This window comes from Colius striatus, chromosome 2 (genome assembly GCF_028858725.1).
Source record: "Colius striatus isolate bColStr4 chromosome 2, bColStr4.1.hap1, whole genome shotgun sequence".
Lineage (NCBI taxonomy): Eukaryota > Metazoa > Chordata > Aves > Coliiformes > Coliidae > Colius > Colius striatus.
Genome location: NC_084760.1, coordinates 89,116,328 through 89,133,036, shown reverse-complemented (window position 1 = coordinate 89,133,036; position 16,709 = coordinate 89,116,328). Strand labels below are relative to the sequence as shown.

General features: G+C 44.2%; 1 protein-coding gene across 1 annotated transcript in view; it reads left to right on the top strand.

Annotated features, from left to right (window-relative positions):
* USH2A (usherin) overlaps positions 1–16,709 on the top strand; it is a 392,303-nt gene that overhangs the window by 370,805 nt on the left and 4,789 nt on the right. Inside the window, exons 64-69 of the mRNA XM_061990105.1 lie at positions 6,501–6,710; positions 10,512–10,750; positions 11,335–11,552; positions 13,405–13,581; positions 14,513–14,596; positions 16,284–16,528. Coding sequence (XP_061846089.1) covers positions 6,501–6,710; positions 10,512–10,750; positions 11,335–11,552; positions 13,405–13,581; positions 14,513–14,596; positions 16,284–16,528 — 1,173 coding nt within the window. The remainder of the gene's footprint in view (positions 1–6,500; positions 6,711–10,511; positions 10,751–11,334; positions 11,553–13,404; positions 13,582–14,512; positions 14,597–16,283; positions 16,529–16,709) is intronic.

The following is a 16,709-nucleotide window of genomic DNA, read 5'->3' as shown; positions in this document are numbered from 1 at the left end:
ATTGTTGTTCTGACATATTCAAAACCATGGCAAGCTATCCTTTAAAAAGACATTAGTGTGAGTACCGGGGGAAAATATACTCCAGGGCTGTAGATGACTTGATATGATTTCCTTGATTGTATCTTTTTATTTATGAGGCATAATTTATGACTGCAGAAAAGCAAACTAAAATGAGTGATGACTAACTACAGCCAAAGCAATAAATCAGAAGCAGAGAAAGAAGTGGTGATTTTGATCGAATCTATTGAATTAGCTGTTGCCCTTAGCCATTACAGGTATTGGAAAGACCTTTTAATATCTGCTTATCTCTCTCATGGGGACCTGGTAACTATCTCATCATATACCCATAGGAAACAAATCATTTCATTTTCTACCTTTTAGAGTTAAACCTGTTTACATCTCTTATTAATTACTGGTGTTATACTATCTTGTATGAAATGAGCTTCCTTTAGAATACAGTAATTTTGTTTAACTCCTGAAGTGTTTGTCTATTGACTTTCCCTTCTCCAGAAAGAGTTTAGTACTTTTATTATTAGCATTTGAACAGTTGAGATGAATAGCAGTGTTAAAAGGCTCAAATTATCACAGTACTGGAAGCCTAGACCTAAAATCCATCCCATTATACATTTATGGCCTCCCTAAGGATGCTAAGTGAATGTTGAAGAGAGAAAAGTATGGGTCTGAGGATAGGCAATCAGAAAGTGCACATTTGTTCACTACCTTTTTTGTATCCTTGGTCATACTTTCCCTCGCCTTTGCTCTGTCTCCCTGCAACTGCTTTTGAAACTTTCTGCTTTGCTAATACCTGCCTGATACTGAACATGCAAATCATTATCCTAGTGCTGAATGCTAGATCTCAGCAGACAAGCTTTGTGCTCTGAGCTATGCTGACGTTGCAGAAGGAACTCCGAATTAGCCAGGCTGCACAAAACGGTCAGTCCTGATGAGAATAAAGGCTTATGATGGGTGCTGTAACTGCTGATGAGAGGAAGCTCTTCAGGTTTTCTCTAATTTTAGCCAGCCAAATTTATGAAGTCTTAAATTTTCTTGCAGATTGCTGTTTGAACACAACTAATAATGGGGTAATGTGTTTCTGAGCTTACTGGTATCATATTTTATATAACCCTAAAATGTGTTGCTATCTTGGAAAAAAAAATGCACTGTGAAAATTCTGCATTTCTGTAAGTGTAGGGTTAGAAACAGAACAAATCTGAGTCAAGAAATCCAAAGCAAAGTCTCAAAGTAGTGCTGTGTCTTTGCAACCTCCATGAAATAAGCCTAGAGAGGGGAGAGTGGTATGAACACTCTGCTGCTGCTTGTCTCTCCTGATAGGCACCAAGTAGTGCCAGCATTGAATCCTTTTTGGAAAGACCAGCAGTACAGGTGTGTGCAGTCTGTGGATGCCTTAAGGGCAGAGACTCAAGTCACTTGGACGCAGGAGTAGAGTTATGTGCATGTGGGAAAGGGGTGGTTTGTCTGACCTTGTGGTTCTACGGAGCCTATAGTGCTACCTAACAGCTCTAAGCAGGTAGCTTAAAGCAAGGCAGGTAGGGAAGACAGTCATGATTTATTAATGAGAGAGTTTTTTAAGGCAAAAGCCTGTTTTCTGAGTGCCTGGAAGGAGCTCAGTGCAAGCTACTGCCACATGGAAAGCTGAAGATCTTGTGTCTCATAGAGGCAACTGTGACAGATTACCTGGGGTGCAAAGCAGCATGATGCACAATGCCTGTAGGACATGGTTGGAGCCAGGAGTTGCTGCTGGTCAGTAGTCAGCTGTTTGGCCTGCTCTCCTTTCTGCTGATTTCCTGGAAGCAGTAAGGGTGAGCAGCACCTGGCCTCTGTGCAAAGCAGAGGATCCCAGCTCTCCCTGACCTGGCAAGTCCTCAGGATCTCAGGACTGCTGCCTTCAGATAGGTAAGCTACTGACAACCAGTCCACCCTTCTGCCTGCCGCTGTTTTGCCACACTTCAGTAGAAGTAAGATCTCTCCAATAGGAGAAAGTGTCTCATTCTCTGTAGGCTGTCAGCTGCACAAGGCTCCCTTTTGGAGGAGTGAAGAGGATTCCCGCTCAGGGATTTCCTGGTCAGTTCCTGTGTTTGCAGCTGTAATACCTGTCACAGACCTGAGCCAGGTCTGAGACATGGATGTTTTGGGCAGGCAGGCCATAGTGCATTCACACAGTCCTTTGCCAAACCACTGCTCAGTCAGATGTGGCTAACACTCCCTCACATAATCAGAGTCATATGATCAAGGGATGGCTTTTTTGTGGAACTTTCAGCCACATACCATGTTTTTTGCCTTAGTCCTGGACTATCTTTGTCTTTTGAGGAGGGTTAATCTGAGTGCTTTATTGTATCAGCTTCTTCACCTTATCTTTCTCGTTATAGTGTTCACCTGATTTATGATTTCTTTTCTTCTTCTAGTACCTTTCTTGCACTGCAGCATTGGAGCTGTGGCAGAATACACCCAGCTGTTTCCCACAGTTCCCATTAGTACCTCCTGTGTGGAGTAAATAACTTCTCATATTATCTCTATTTCATAAAAAACCCCACTTTTTCGGTTTAAAACATAGCTTCCTCAGTGAGTGCCTGGGGTTTCAAGGCAGCAGATGAACTTGAGAGGCTCAGTGATGGAGAGTCATATAATGGGCTGCTTCTACTGTCACCATCTACAATATCATGATTTTTCACATCCTAAACCTGAGGGCTTTTTGGATTTTGTTGCACTTTATGGGAGGAGTTGATACTCAGCTTTACTAAGCTTAAAGGCTGGGCTCACTGTGGTAAGTCTGTGGCCATTTTAGCATGTCACTTTCTGCTCCTTATAGGTTTTTCTTCATCTTATTGTGCCAATGGACCTTGCGGTTGTCCTGTGATCATTTTGAGCAATGGCTCGTCACCGGTTTCTTCCAGAAGTAGAGATCAGTGAAGGCTCATTTATGATGGGAAAAACCCAAGCTTAGTTACCTGTAACTAGAATTCTTCTGTCCTCCAAACATACAGTCTCTGTAGAGTTTTCCTCACTCTCTCTGGCTCCACTTCAAAGTGCAGTCTGGGCCAGAGGCCAGCAGGTTGATAAAGCATTTTAAATCATTACCCCATGTAGCTGATTTTGAAGCCCTCTGCTGGCTTTTTGGAGATAGTGCAATCATTAGCAGCTGTACATCTTTTGGCAGATTGCTGAGCCATGCACCAAGGTGTCAGACTTAACGTCTTTGGAGATAGTATATTCAGCAAGTCAAGTTATAAGAAACTTTTGTTGGCTTTCTGCTGTCTGTGTTTTGCCACCCAATACATCCCTGAGATGTAATTGCTTCTCGTTTGCCCCATATTCCTGTTTGCTGTTTTATAATCTTCTTACTTTATAAGCAGCAGGTAATACTGCCTCTTTACATTTCTATATGAATGCAGTTAAATATTTTTCATGCTGATTATATCACAATTTATAATGAAGTTTTGTGAGCCCAAAAAGGTTTTTTACAAAAGTCCAAACTGAAATCTCACTTGAACCAGCCTAGCCAGGGAACAGCTCTCAACCGAGTCTGTTTTGTGGTGACTTTTTGAGAAACAGCAACAAAACCTTTGATTTTAACAGGCATTCCTCATTGTGACTTCTGTGGCCATGCTGTCCCATTTCTTCATGCAAAGAAGTGGCTAAACATCAGCATTTCCATCTGCAGTCAATTCTGGGCACTTACTGCTCCAAGTCTCCAACCACTGACCAGATTTACTTGGATGGTGATTCTCAAAGGGAAATGTTTTTATATCCATCCATGCCTTTACAGATGGTGGAGCAGAAGCAGGAGGAGTTAAGGGAATCCAGCTTAGGTCAGTGTAAATCCAGAATTTAGATCCTCAGAAGTCCTGTTTAGCTGTCACAGCTGTCTCAGAAGCTGTATTACACAGACACCTAGAGGTTTTCTGCTGGAAACATATCTTGGCAGGACGAAGCTGACCTCTGTCTAGAAGGCATGCTCAGAACATGCCTGTCTGTCAGGCCCACACGCATGCATCTGTGACCTTGGCCTTTTACAAGAGGGGACAGGCATGTGGCATCTGAGGAATGGACCACAATCTCAGCTCCCCTCCACCTCCCTGGGGAAGGACTGGGGAGCCACTTGCTTGTGCTCCGCAAAATAAGCTTTATTTTCATTGTCTTATGCAAAATGAAACAGACCCAAAGGGGGCACTGGGAGCACCCCAAGTACAAAGATGAGTCATTGTGCTTTGGCTCTGGAGGGCGGTAGGCTTGACTATCTCTATTGGATCATATGATTGAACCTGCCTCCTGGAGGAGTCCTTTAAAGCAATTAGCTATAATATGAAAGGGGTGAGCATCCCCCTTTCCCTTGTCCTGAGACAATATTTTGAGAGAAAGAGCCCTGTTTGTCTGACATCAGGCTTGTTTTCTGAAAGACATGGTGTAGGGACCTATGATAGGAAAGGGATTGACGAAGGAAGGTGTCTCCATCTAACCTTCAGTGAGGCATCTTCTTCCTAAGTGAGTTGCATCCCTCCCTCCTCTGAAATTCCTATGGGGAAGTTCATTCCTATGAGGAAATTCCTATTCTAAGACTGAATTCCTGTGCTACACAGGAAGACTCTGTTTCTAACTCATCATCTTCAGTTTTGCTGTGGGCAGCTTTCTCAGCAGGTCAGGTCCAACACTGTTATGCTCCATGCTTATTAAGGCCACAGCCTAGATATAACTGGAGCATTTGAGCTCAGGTCAGTGCTGAGGCGATGCCAGTGGCACACTCAGAGCTGCTTTTTTGCATATGTGGCTTATGCTTTCTGCAAAGAAATATGTCCCTCGAAATGAATGACTGTGGGTAAATCTTTGTAGCAGCTGAAACTGAACCGAGTTAGAGGGTTTGACCTACTGCAGTAAAGTGAACAGAGCTTGACTTTATGAAAAGTTCACAACAGAGATATATTACTGATTTCACTGAAAATGAAAATGCTTTAGCTGAGCTTTTTATCATTTTTTATCATCATCTCTACTTATATAGTGTTTCACTGGATGGTGCTATATGTTACTGATATAATCAGGAACTTTGAGTTTCTAATTGGCCAAACCACAGTTTTCAAATCCGCTGTGGTGGTATTTAGACTTTTTCCTTCCCCAGGCTACTAGGGATATGTTCTGTGGTCTCGGAACTTAATTTTGCAAGCTGGAAGGACTCCAGGGTCAGTTTTGAAGACCTCTTTCTAAACCTTCTATTATTTTTTTAAGGCATAGTCCCACCATCCACTTCCCCAGGAGTTCTGCTCAGAGTAGATCATTTAAGACCACGTTTTACTGTAGTTAGACCACTCGACATGAAAGCTTACTAAGGAATACTTATACTAAAAATCACTCAGACAGTCCTCTTGTATTGCCATTTAGATCTATCATTCTGATTGATCACTATGTGGTTGGCTAATATTGAGCCTAATTTAACCCTATACACTCACGCATCCATCTCTTCTGTCTATTGTACCTGACATTCTACAAATTACTTACTCATGCAAATGATGACCTAAGGCAACCTTTTATGATATTCGGGTTTAATTATACAAATGGTTTTTGATAAATAAGATTATACATCCTTCCATATGTTTATTCACTCCTTGATGAAAGCAAAATTTAATTTTCATGCAGATTTGTTGGAGAGTGTGTTTAATAAGTGCTGAGTTTTATGTAGTCTGCAGATCACTCTGGTTTTGGGAAGCTGACAAAATCAGTAGGCATAGTTCATAGAGACGTGTGGTTTTTAATCAAGTCTAATTTAAGCTGCTAAATTTTGAAATCTTGGAACTGAAGCCGTTGCCTTTGTGCTCATGCAGTAAAGCAAATGTTGTGAAAATAAATTAGATGCTGACTTAACTATACATTTCAATGGGCTTTATTTGTATTACAGGTTACTGAAAATTTAGCCAAATGACTGGTTCCTTAATAGTTTTGAGAGGAGGATGTTCCTGTAAAACTTTCCGGTTTAAAGAATACCTAGAGTTTGACTGTGCGATTCAGACAAACTGAAGTGCAACTGTAACTGAAGTGTCACACAGTGCCAGGCTGAACTCATCGAAGCTGCTTGCATGCATAAAGAAAATGTGTAGAAAGGAGTAACTGGCAGGAAGGGATACCAGTATTTTTGTTCAGATGTCTCTGAAAACATTATTACAGCTTCTCAAGGAATCCTCTTTGCAGAGTATGACAGAAGTCAGAGTTTGGGGATCAGGTATGAAGAAGACACATGAACACACATTGTCTGAGACATTCATATGCTTATTTTCTCTAAAAGTAGCAGTGAGAAACATTCCACATTTCTGTTAGAAAAATGCACCGAGTCAATACAGGTGCTGTGGGCAGCAGACAGGGGACATTTTGCATGGACATCATCACGCTGCAGTTTTTCTCAGTGTCAGTGCAGTTGCAGTGGTATCCCTGGCTAACCATGGATGTTCTTCAGGCTCAAACATTTGCCAACAGTTTCTCTGGGTTTTTTTGTGCCAAAGGTGTGGTCGGTAAACTCAGCGGGCCGGACACCGAGCAACTGGTCCCGCTGCCGGACAGGCCCTGCCCCTCCTGAGGGCCTGGGAGCTCCCCTCTTTGACTCAGTGGCATCCACAGTGGCTGTGGTGAATATCAGCCCTCCTCTGAAGCCAAATGGGGTGGTCAGTATCTACAGACTGTTTTCTAATGACACCAGAGGGACGGACGTAGTGGTGAGTACTGTCAACGTTGTTTCTGTACTTTCATTTGAGCTTGCATTTTCTAGTTTAACAATTCTGTTCTTACAAGCTGCTACTATTGGTTGCAGACAAACAGGTCTTCCTCTCCTGCACTCCCATTATTATCTGCTCTGAAATGCTCTCTTCTGGCTAAAGTGCCACCAGTGCTTTCATTCATCTGGATGTGCTTCTCAAGGACCTAACCTTGTCATTAAACACTTCTGATGTGTTGATGTGCTATGTCAATGAGATGGGAATCATAAATATTGTTCAGAGGAAGCTAACTGTTCAAACAAAATGCTTCCAAACAGCTCCCACCAGTCCACATGATGCAGGTGGGAAGCGCAGACCTCAGGAAATGATTGTGTGTTTTGGATAGCCTACAGATTTGAAGTTCAGAAGACAGTACTGGACATGATTTCCCTTAAAATCTTTCTTGTTGGTAAGAAATATTTCACGGTAAAGCACTGAAGAATAGTGCAAGTAGCCAAGCAGCTGCTTCTTTATTTGGTTTCTCAGTGTAAACACCATTAGGTGTCCAGAAATGACTGGTCTCAGCTTAGGAAACCTGCAGGGCTTCATTAGAGTTGTTAAAAAGGGAGATGTGGGGAAAAGCAAGGGCTGGGAAAGGTGTCTGGAACAGTTGCCACCAAATCAGTGCAGTACTTTTTGTCTATAACACTGTTTGTTTTTTACAAGTAGATAAATATTGGTATGGGATTTTTTCCTTTATCCCATCTCACTCAGCTTGGAAATGCTAGGGACAATTTCTAAGGTCATTAATCCTGTCCATGAGCTTAACTTGCCTACTGATTGCACATTACACATTTATTCTTTCGAGTACTACTGGCTGTGTCCATGTCTGATTCAGCTGGTTCCTTTCATTGGTGCCTGCATGGCTCTCCACTTGCATTCTCTCACACCTGCCATGCTGCTGGCTTATCTCTGGCTCTGGCACCAAGAAGTACCATGTGCTTTCCTTTGCTTGTGTCCTGGTTTAGGCCCATCAGGGAACAAAAGACCACGATTAGCCTCGAGTACCGAGGAGGCCGAGAATTGCTCAAGGGCAGGGAGGGCTTAATTGCCGCTTAAGGTTCAGGACAAAGCAGACCAGGCTACTCGGTTTGGGGAAGAAAAAAAAAAAAAACAGAAAATAATTTAATGCAACATCAACTAAAACATACCCACAAAAACCCAAAACATAACCAAAACGAAACAACACAGAGGAATACGTCAATGAAGAGTCCAACCAGCCTTTTTAAGAACACCTTCCCGCCACACCTCCCCTCTTCCCGGGCTCAGAGCCCTGATCCCGGGGTTTTTACCTTGCCCCCCCCTGAACGGTTCGGAGGGGCAGGCAGTGGGGGTCTCAGTCAGTCTGCTCCCAATAGCTTCTGCCGTTCGTCCCTCCTCAGGACGTGCCAACTCCACACCAGTCCTCCCTGCAAGTCCGTGGGGTAGCTCACACACATGGCAGCCCTGCACGGGCTGCTCCGACGTGCACCCAGTCCAAAGGCTGCAGCTCCTCTCTGCTTCTCGTGTGGGGCTGCTCTGCGGCGTGCAGGCTCTCCAACACGGCCTGGGCCATGGCCGTCTCCCCACACAGTCCCTCGCCCGTCCGGGCTCACTCACATGGAGCTGCTGGTAACTCTCGGTCCTGCCACGGATCTCCATAAGTTTCAGGGGCACAGCTTGTATTCTCGCCACGGCTTGCAGAAGGGTCTCCGGTCTACTGCTTCTCCTTCCTTCCTCCTTCTCTGTCCGAAGAGTCCGCGTGGTCGCCTCCATCTTGTATCCCTCTTACACCTCCTGACTCGCATTTCAAATTCCCGTCCCCTAAATAGTGATCGCAGAGGCGCCAGATTGGCCCAGCCAGGCTGGAGGTGGGTGTGAACCCAGGAGCCGGGGGAGGGTCCGCAAACTCTTTACCGGGTCTTCACTGCAACCCGCTCCCCCTGTTACTAAGCCAAAAGCTGCTCCTTGCTAAACCAGAACAGCTTGCATGATTCCTTCATATTTTCTGCTGCACTCTGCTAAAACATGTGCTGCCAAATAGGAGCAGATGTTGTCCCTCACTGGTCTTTTCTACATATTTTTATTTCTTTGGCTTAAGAAGATATACCCACAAATGACTGCAGCAACAAGGTGAAGTGGCAGCTCTTGTGAGCAATTTCACAACGAGGGCACCATTTCCTTTGGCAGAACTGCTAGGTCTCCCTTGCTGAGCATAGGAGAGTTTCCTTACAGGCTCACCCAGCACCATGGCTGTTTGAATGCAGACCAGCATCATGTTGGCCTTTGACTTGGAGGTACCTAACAGGGAGCACATTCTCCCATCTGTGAGTAAAATGACCCACCAGACATATTCATATCACTCTGCCCAATGCTGTCTCCTGTTTTAGATGTCGAGGAATCTTGTGAGGTATGCATGAGTAGCTGCTAGCACACTTACCATGGAGCTATTTTCCACAGTTATTTCTTTTTGCTTCAGTACCACTGTCCTGGTTTAGGCCCATCAGGGAAACAAAGACCACAATTAGCCTCGAGTACCGAAGTGGCTGAGAATTGCTCAAGGGCAGGGAGAGCATAATTGCCGCTTAAGGTTCAGGACAAAACAGACCAGGCTACTCGGTTTGGGGAAGAAAACAGAGAAACAATTTAATGCAACATCAACTAAAACATCCCCCAGAAACCCAAAACATAACCAAAATGAAACAACACAGAGTAATACATCAATGAAGAGTCCAACCAGCCTTTTTAAGAACACCTTCTTGCCACCCCTCCCCTCTTCCCGGGCTCAGAGCCCTGATCCCGGGGTTTGTACCCTGCCCCCACCCTGAGCGGTTCGGGGGGGCAGGCAGTGGGGGTTTCAGTCAGTCTGTTCCCGATAGCTTCTGCTGTTTGTCCCTCCTCAGGACGGGTGAACTCCACACCAGTCCTCCCTGCGAGTCCGTGGGGTAACTCACACGCATGGCAGCCCTGCACGGGCTGCTCCGACGTGCACCCATTCCAAAGGCTGCAGCTCCTCTCTGCCTTTCGTGTGGGGCTGCTCTGCGGCGTGCAGGCTCTCCAACACGGCCTGGGCCATGGTCGTCTCCCCACACAGTCCCTCGCCCGTCTGGGCTCACTCACATGGAGCTGCTGGTAACTCTCGGTCCTGCCATGGGTCTCCATAGGTTTCAGGGGCACAGCTTGCATTCTCGCCACGGCTTGCAGAGGAGTCTCTGGTCTATTGCTTCTCCATCCTTCCTCCTTCTCTGGCTGAAGGGTCCTCGTGGTCGCCTCCATCTTGTATCACTCTTACACCTCCTGACTCGCATTCCGAATTCCCGTCCCCTAAATAGTGATGGCAGAGGCGCCAGATTGGCCCAGCCGGGCCGGAGGTGGGTCTGAACCTAGGAGCCGGGGGAGAGTCCAAAAACTCTTTACCGGGTCTTCACTGCAACCCGCTCCCCCTGTTACTAAGCCAAAAGCTGCTCCTTGCTAAACCAGAACAACCACTTATCGCAGAGTTTCTCCTTAAAGGTTTTCTATTTCTCTACTCCTGAGAATGACATTTGGAAGTTGGTATACAGTAGTCACAGCTCAACTCAGGACATCTGTGAGGCCACTGATGGCATGGTCTTTTCCTTTGAACAGTGCCCTTTACACTTTGTAATGAGAGAAAAAGGAACACAGACTTCCCAGTACCTGCAGAATCTTGTGCCTGTCTTCTGGAGTGAATTCATCTCCATAACTGTCATGTAGTACTCGTGGTGCTTGAAGTTGTGACAAGTTCCCTCTTCATTTTTATAGCTGTCAGAAGGAACTGCCACCCAGCAGACGATCCATGGGCTAAAACCTTTTACCACATACTCTATCGGCGTGGAGGCCTGCACCTGTTTCAACTGCTGCAGTAAAGGACCCATGGCACAAATCACCACGCAGCCGGCTCCACCCTCGGAGCAGCCTCCCCCACAGATCCGCACCGTCACCTCCAGGAATGCCTCTTTCCAGTGGAGTGCCCCTCAGTCACCCAATGGCATTGTTACCAGGTAGGAACTGCCACCCAGACATACCTGCACACCTTGACTAGAGATAGCGGCAGAGCAATTTAAGCTGGAATCACAGGGCTGAGAGCACTGAACACTTGCAGGAGCTGTGCTACTTCTTCTCCATGTTGGTGGTGACATCCCTTGTGGCCTGAATATCATCTGTGAAGTGTTTATAAACAATTGCTTTTCTCTGGAGCAGAATACTGGGGGAGGATGAAGGTGGAGAGGATGTGCTGTTGTGAGTGGACAGAATTGTGTAGCAACTGGGGCTGCACAGCCCCAAAAGTTGTGAGGTCAACAACTGGCAGTGAAGAGGCAGCTACATCCTGTAGTTACTTGGGCAAATCCTGACTTGCAGAAGTGAGCAGCAAGGTAAAAGTCATTAAAAGTTTCATTGTGAGTGTGTCTGACTTACAACTGTGATTGCCCATAGATGTTTTACATTTGGGGCCAAAAGGGAAAAACTAGGATTGAGCCCATTCTCTTCTCCAGTAGCCAGAGATATAGCATCTAGGATGAAATGTTATATTGACTGTTATGTTTTTATGGCTTTTGTTTAATCAAAACCTAAACTTTCTTCTCAGCTATGAGCTCCATGTGTATATGGCTTGTCCCCTCAACCTACAGCCAGCAGTGAAGGCTTGTAGTCCTGGCCCAACTGAGGTGAAGTACACAGGAGAAGGACAGAGTGCCAACGTGTCCAACCTGGAACCTTACACTACTTACAACCTGCGAGTCGTGTCTTACAATTCTGTTGGCAGCAGTGCCTCAGAATGGATTGGTTTCACTACGGAAAAGGAGCGTGAGTAGGAGAAACGTTTCTCCAGCTGGCAATGCCCGCTTCCAATGCACGGGGCTGAGTAACACCAAATGACTTTTCCACCTCTGTGAAAGATTATGGCCCCAGAAACCTGCTTTTCCCTGTCCTCACTCACTGTGCCTCCTGTGCCCACTAATTGAAATTCTACTCTGGGCCTTGACTGCTCATTCTTTCAAAAATATTTCTTTGCTCATCATCTAATACCACATCCTCTGTCTTGGGAGCCTGGAAACCTTTTCTTTTACTGAAAATGGGCAGCAAAGCTGCAGAACATAAAATGTTCAAGTATTACCAGAAGGATGATGTGTAGCAATAAATACACTGACATAAATAATCTCTTGGAAAAGCAGAGATCTTGAAAGAGACCTGGTGGTTCTTTTCAGGAACAATCTTTTTATCCTAATTCATGCCACAGTTCTGCCAGGGCTCATGAGAGTTTTCCTTGGATGTCATCTGAATTACTGGATCGTTGTTGACACAGAAGTAAGAATTTGTTGCTATCTATTCAACCACCACAGGCAGTACTTTAAGGCCATGTGGTGCTCTGCATGGAAATTAAACATGCAGGACCTGTGCCTACAGTCAGAATAGATTTTGCCATCAAAACTGAATTTGTAGTAGTCTAACATCAGCTTTTATTAACAAGATCTATAGTGCTATAGCCAGAGTCATGAGATGGACATTTCACCTCAGCCTGCTAGGTCAGGGCAAAGAGGATGTTGGCTTTTTATTGCATAGTCTTGTGTCAGGATTTCAGAATCACCATTCCAAAAATCCCTTTTGCATCACCAGGTAATTCTGCCTAGCAATTTCTAAAAAATGCATCTCCTACATCCTTACCTGAAAAGTTAAGAACAGACATGGATTTTCTTTTCACTGAAAAAGAAGAAAAAGTTCCTTATCTCTAAAGCTCTATTTTATTAAATTGCATACTAAAAAGCTCAAACATGATAATGAACTTTTAAAGGGAGAAAATTTATAAGGAACTAGCAAGACATACAAAATCAAAGAGTTTGAAAACTATTTTTAAGCTTCTACCCACTGGGTCCACAGCCTTCCTCCTTCAGTCTTGCCTTGCTGAGCTTTTCACATCAGGTCTCCTGTGTCACTCTGAATGTCTCCTTCCTTTTGCCTAGAAGGCTTGTTTTAGTGACAGCGGGCAGTTAGCAGCAAAGTGTAGCCGGATAAGCAGCTTTCTTTTGAGCAAACCAACACATACTGGGCATATGGCTTAATGGCAAAACCATGAGAAACGACCACCTCAAATTTAAATGAAATCTTTTGTCAGCAAGCTGTTGAGACCAATTGATGAACTCCTTCCCTGAAGTGAGTTCTGGGTTTCTTTTCTCTCTGCCTGCCATCTGCTCCTTATTTTCTGAAACACCATGTTCTCATGTTATATGTGTGTGTGTGTTTTAAAATATTAACTTGGGCAATTTCTCAGGGCTTCCAAAACAATTCTCTCCTTAGCAGTTCCCACAGCCCAGTATGCTACAGCTGAACTTGCACAGACTCCTGTGACTCCCTGTCTCTCACCTGCTGCAATTTCATTTCAGTTCTAGTGTCTGCACCACAAAGGAAAAGGAAGTGAGTTCTAGGTCTTTTTGTATTTGAAAGACAGGAGATACTTCTGCTTTCTCAGTGTAGAGGCTGTCACACTCCAGCAGCTTTCTCTTTTCTTCTCATGTCGTCCCTACTCATGCACACGTATATGAGAGAGAGAGGGAGAGCAAGGGACAGAGATTTTGTATCACATAGAGTCTCTTTCTTTGCACTATATAACTCAGTCGTGCCTGCTGGCTAGAAACGAGGGGTTTTTTACCTTCTTTTGCAGCACCTCGGTACACAGCTCCGTTCTCCATTGTCAGCAATTTATCCACCATCCACATTGACTGGAGCCGCACGTTCGTCCTGAACGGCCGCCTGAAGGAGTACGCCTTAACTGAGAGTGGCCAGCGCATCTACAGTGGCTTTGACACTGAGCTGTATTTACCGAGGACATCTGACAAAAGTGAGTTTCAATTTCCTGTAGGTTTCTCTCCGTGAAAGGCTGTTGAGCTAAACTGATAGTACTGTGTGTTAAACTTGAGAAAAACTCTCCATAGGCATCCCAAGCTAAGAGCACAGGAGTGTACTGCAGGCACAATGAAGTGCTTCTAAGCAGGTGCTTGAAACAAAAATCCTCGGAGCTAAGCTTCCTCTTAAACATTGTACCTGACTGGGTGAGATTGCTGTGGCTCATTGGGAGCATCAAGCTTTCCTCAGTCCTGGAGCTGTGTTGCAATTTCACCCTTCAGGGCTACACTCTGGGAAATGCATAAAAATCTTCAGCTTCAGAATCAAGTTCAGTCGGTAGCTCTTGGAATCAGCAATGTTTTGAAATGCAGTTTCTCTTTTGCAATTTGCAGTCTTTAAAATACAAGGAAATGGGGGAGGGGAGAAAAAAATGTTTTTTTAAGGCATTGGGGAGTTGTGTATGTCAAAAGATTTTATAACTTATTTTTACTTTCCTGATTACTGCAATGACACTAATAGGTTGGGTTTTTTTTTTAACTCTAAAGTTCTTAACATGTTTTTATCAGCCAGTAATACCGTATCAGGGATTCAGGGCAAAATGAAATGATGATGAATAAATTGATAGTTGCCAGTTATTTCTCATTAGAAGAGGGAAATTTAGGTGGTGAAAGAAGAGCATAATTTTTTTGCAACATCATAACAGTGACTACGTATGATCGGTCGTGCTTCATCATAGTTTAGAAGTTCAATACCCTTGTATAAGCGATTATGAAGCTGTGATCTGGGACTCAGGTGGATTATGTGCTCTGCCTGCCTTGGCTTTTCTTAGACCTGGACACCTCTGAGGGTGGATCATGGTGAAAAGCAGCTCCTATAGAATTTTTATTTCTGATAGTGAAAGGTTTTTTTAACCTTTTTTTGCTCAGCCTTTCTGTTTCAAGTGACCTGTACCACTGATGAAGGAAGTGCTGTGACACCAGTCATCAAGTACAGCGCCGGAGACGGAGTTGGTAAATATGTGAAGAAATTATCTAGCACCTACTCATTTTCTGTGTTTGTGGTAGAAATTTAATACATAGTGCATGCCAGGCAGGATGTCATCTCATTGCAGGATCAGGAGATTCCTTAGTGCCTTAGGGTATGAGGTATATAGGTAGCGTGATGGTTTTTGCTATGCATAGATTTCTGTTCCTTTACATCACGAGCATCTTCAGATCCTCTCTATAGATATGTAATTTATTTTTACATAAATATACTGCTGCAAAATGTAGTGCTTTTTCCTGCTGGATAGAATCTGCTCTCACTCAGATTTTATTTCCAAGTTAAGATTACCTTGAATTCTAATCCTCTCTTTCCGTGTTCCTCCTCAGTTTGACGATGGAAATATGTATCCCCTCTCCTCCCTGCATCTCACCCATCCCAGTAAGGGGCATCCACCTGCTCCTTTCATATGACCAACCAGCCAGTCTTCTCAGTTTCACTTGGGATGTGTTCCCCTAACCAGCTTATGAGAATGATGTCACATGAGATATTGACAGACCCAGTTTATAACACCTGCTGTTTCCTTTCTGTCTACAAGGCCTTTGCCTGTTTTGTGGAAGTGAGGGAGTTTAGTGCAGTGGCATACCAGCCACTTCTTGTCTGTTGTGTAATAGATGCCTACCAGTAAAAGGTTTCAGGGTTTTTCTTCATTCCTTAGTTTTCTGGTAAGACAAGCTAAGCTTGAACCATTTCTAACTGACATATTGGTTTTAATTATTTCTTTTGTTCAATTGCACCTTGTTCAGCTTCTTAAAACAGATGTGCCTTGTCTTTGCAATTACTCTTTACACTGTGTTTCCCTGATATCCCTTTTCATGTGCTCACTCCATTCTCCTGCAGAATTTCAGGCAAGGCTGCTGTAAAGGCATTACAAAATGTTCCTGGTTGCTCTACATCCATTACCTTCTACACTCTGATCCTTTGTTCTTTTGATTGCTGCTTGTACCCAGAGTCTACTGCAAACTCAATCATCACTGCAGGCAGCTTGCAGAGAAGGTTTGCAAGTGAAGGTGATGGAAACTCCTTAGCCAAGAGTCTGGGTGCGCATGCAGGACTGCAAATAACCAGGAAATCCTGTCACTGAGATTTCTTATGCTTGTGTTGTGTACATGCAAAGAGACAACCAAGTAGCTGGCATTTTTTTTCTAACAGGTGGGGAAAGGAGGAATAAAATGTTTCATGTTATTTGGTTTTATATTAATTTATCACTCTTTTTGGTTAAGTCTTCCTCCCTATCTCTTTTTAACTGCACAGGCCTGACACTACACAGTACTGGACAGAATGTCCTCTGTCTGTACTGCTCTGAATTACTGTAGTCATTTCAACTCTTCAAGGTTACTTGGAGAATCCTTTTTTTTCTCGCATTCCACCTTCACTGCCTCCTTTCTCAAGAGCTGCTGATGCAGTGGTGATTTCCAGCCTAAGCAGCAATGCCAGAACTTTAAGCAGGGTCTCTTGAGGGTAGTAAGCTTTTTATTATAGCCTGCTAGCATATTGAACCATTATGCCACCTTGAACATAAGTGCAAATAAGCACATGACGACAAAATTACTTAAATTTCTGCCTAATTTATTAGTGAGGAAAGGGATAGCATATTGTTAAATGCTTTCTGAAATAACAGTCCTTTTCTCCCCTAATCCCTCCTGATTTTTACAGGTCTGATCTTGACAACACCTGGAGAGAAGGACAAAGCGGAGTCCAAACGTGCAAAATTCTACAATGAGTTGTGGTTTGCAGTGTTGATGGTAGTTCTAGGTTTGATCCTCTTGGCTATTCTTCTCTCCTTAATTCTTCAAAGGAAAGTCCACAAGCAACCCTATGCACGAGACAGACCGCCTTTAGTTCCACTCCAGAAAAGAACATCGCCAATGAGTGTGTATTCATCGGGTGAAACCCATCCGGTATGTTTGGTAAAATGCAATGTTCTGCATCCATTGTGTTACACTTTTATCTGCCCCCATACCCAGTTTTTCTTCTACCATTTATTACACTCTTGGTTTACCAAATGAAGACTGTTCAGTGTAGGAAAAGGGCTGTCTGGTGTACTTGTGGAGGCAGAGCACCAGTCTACAGGGGCTTAGT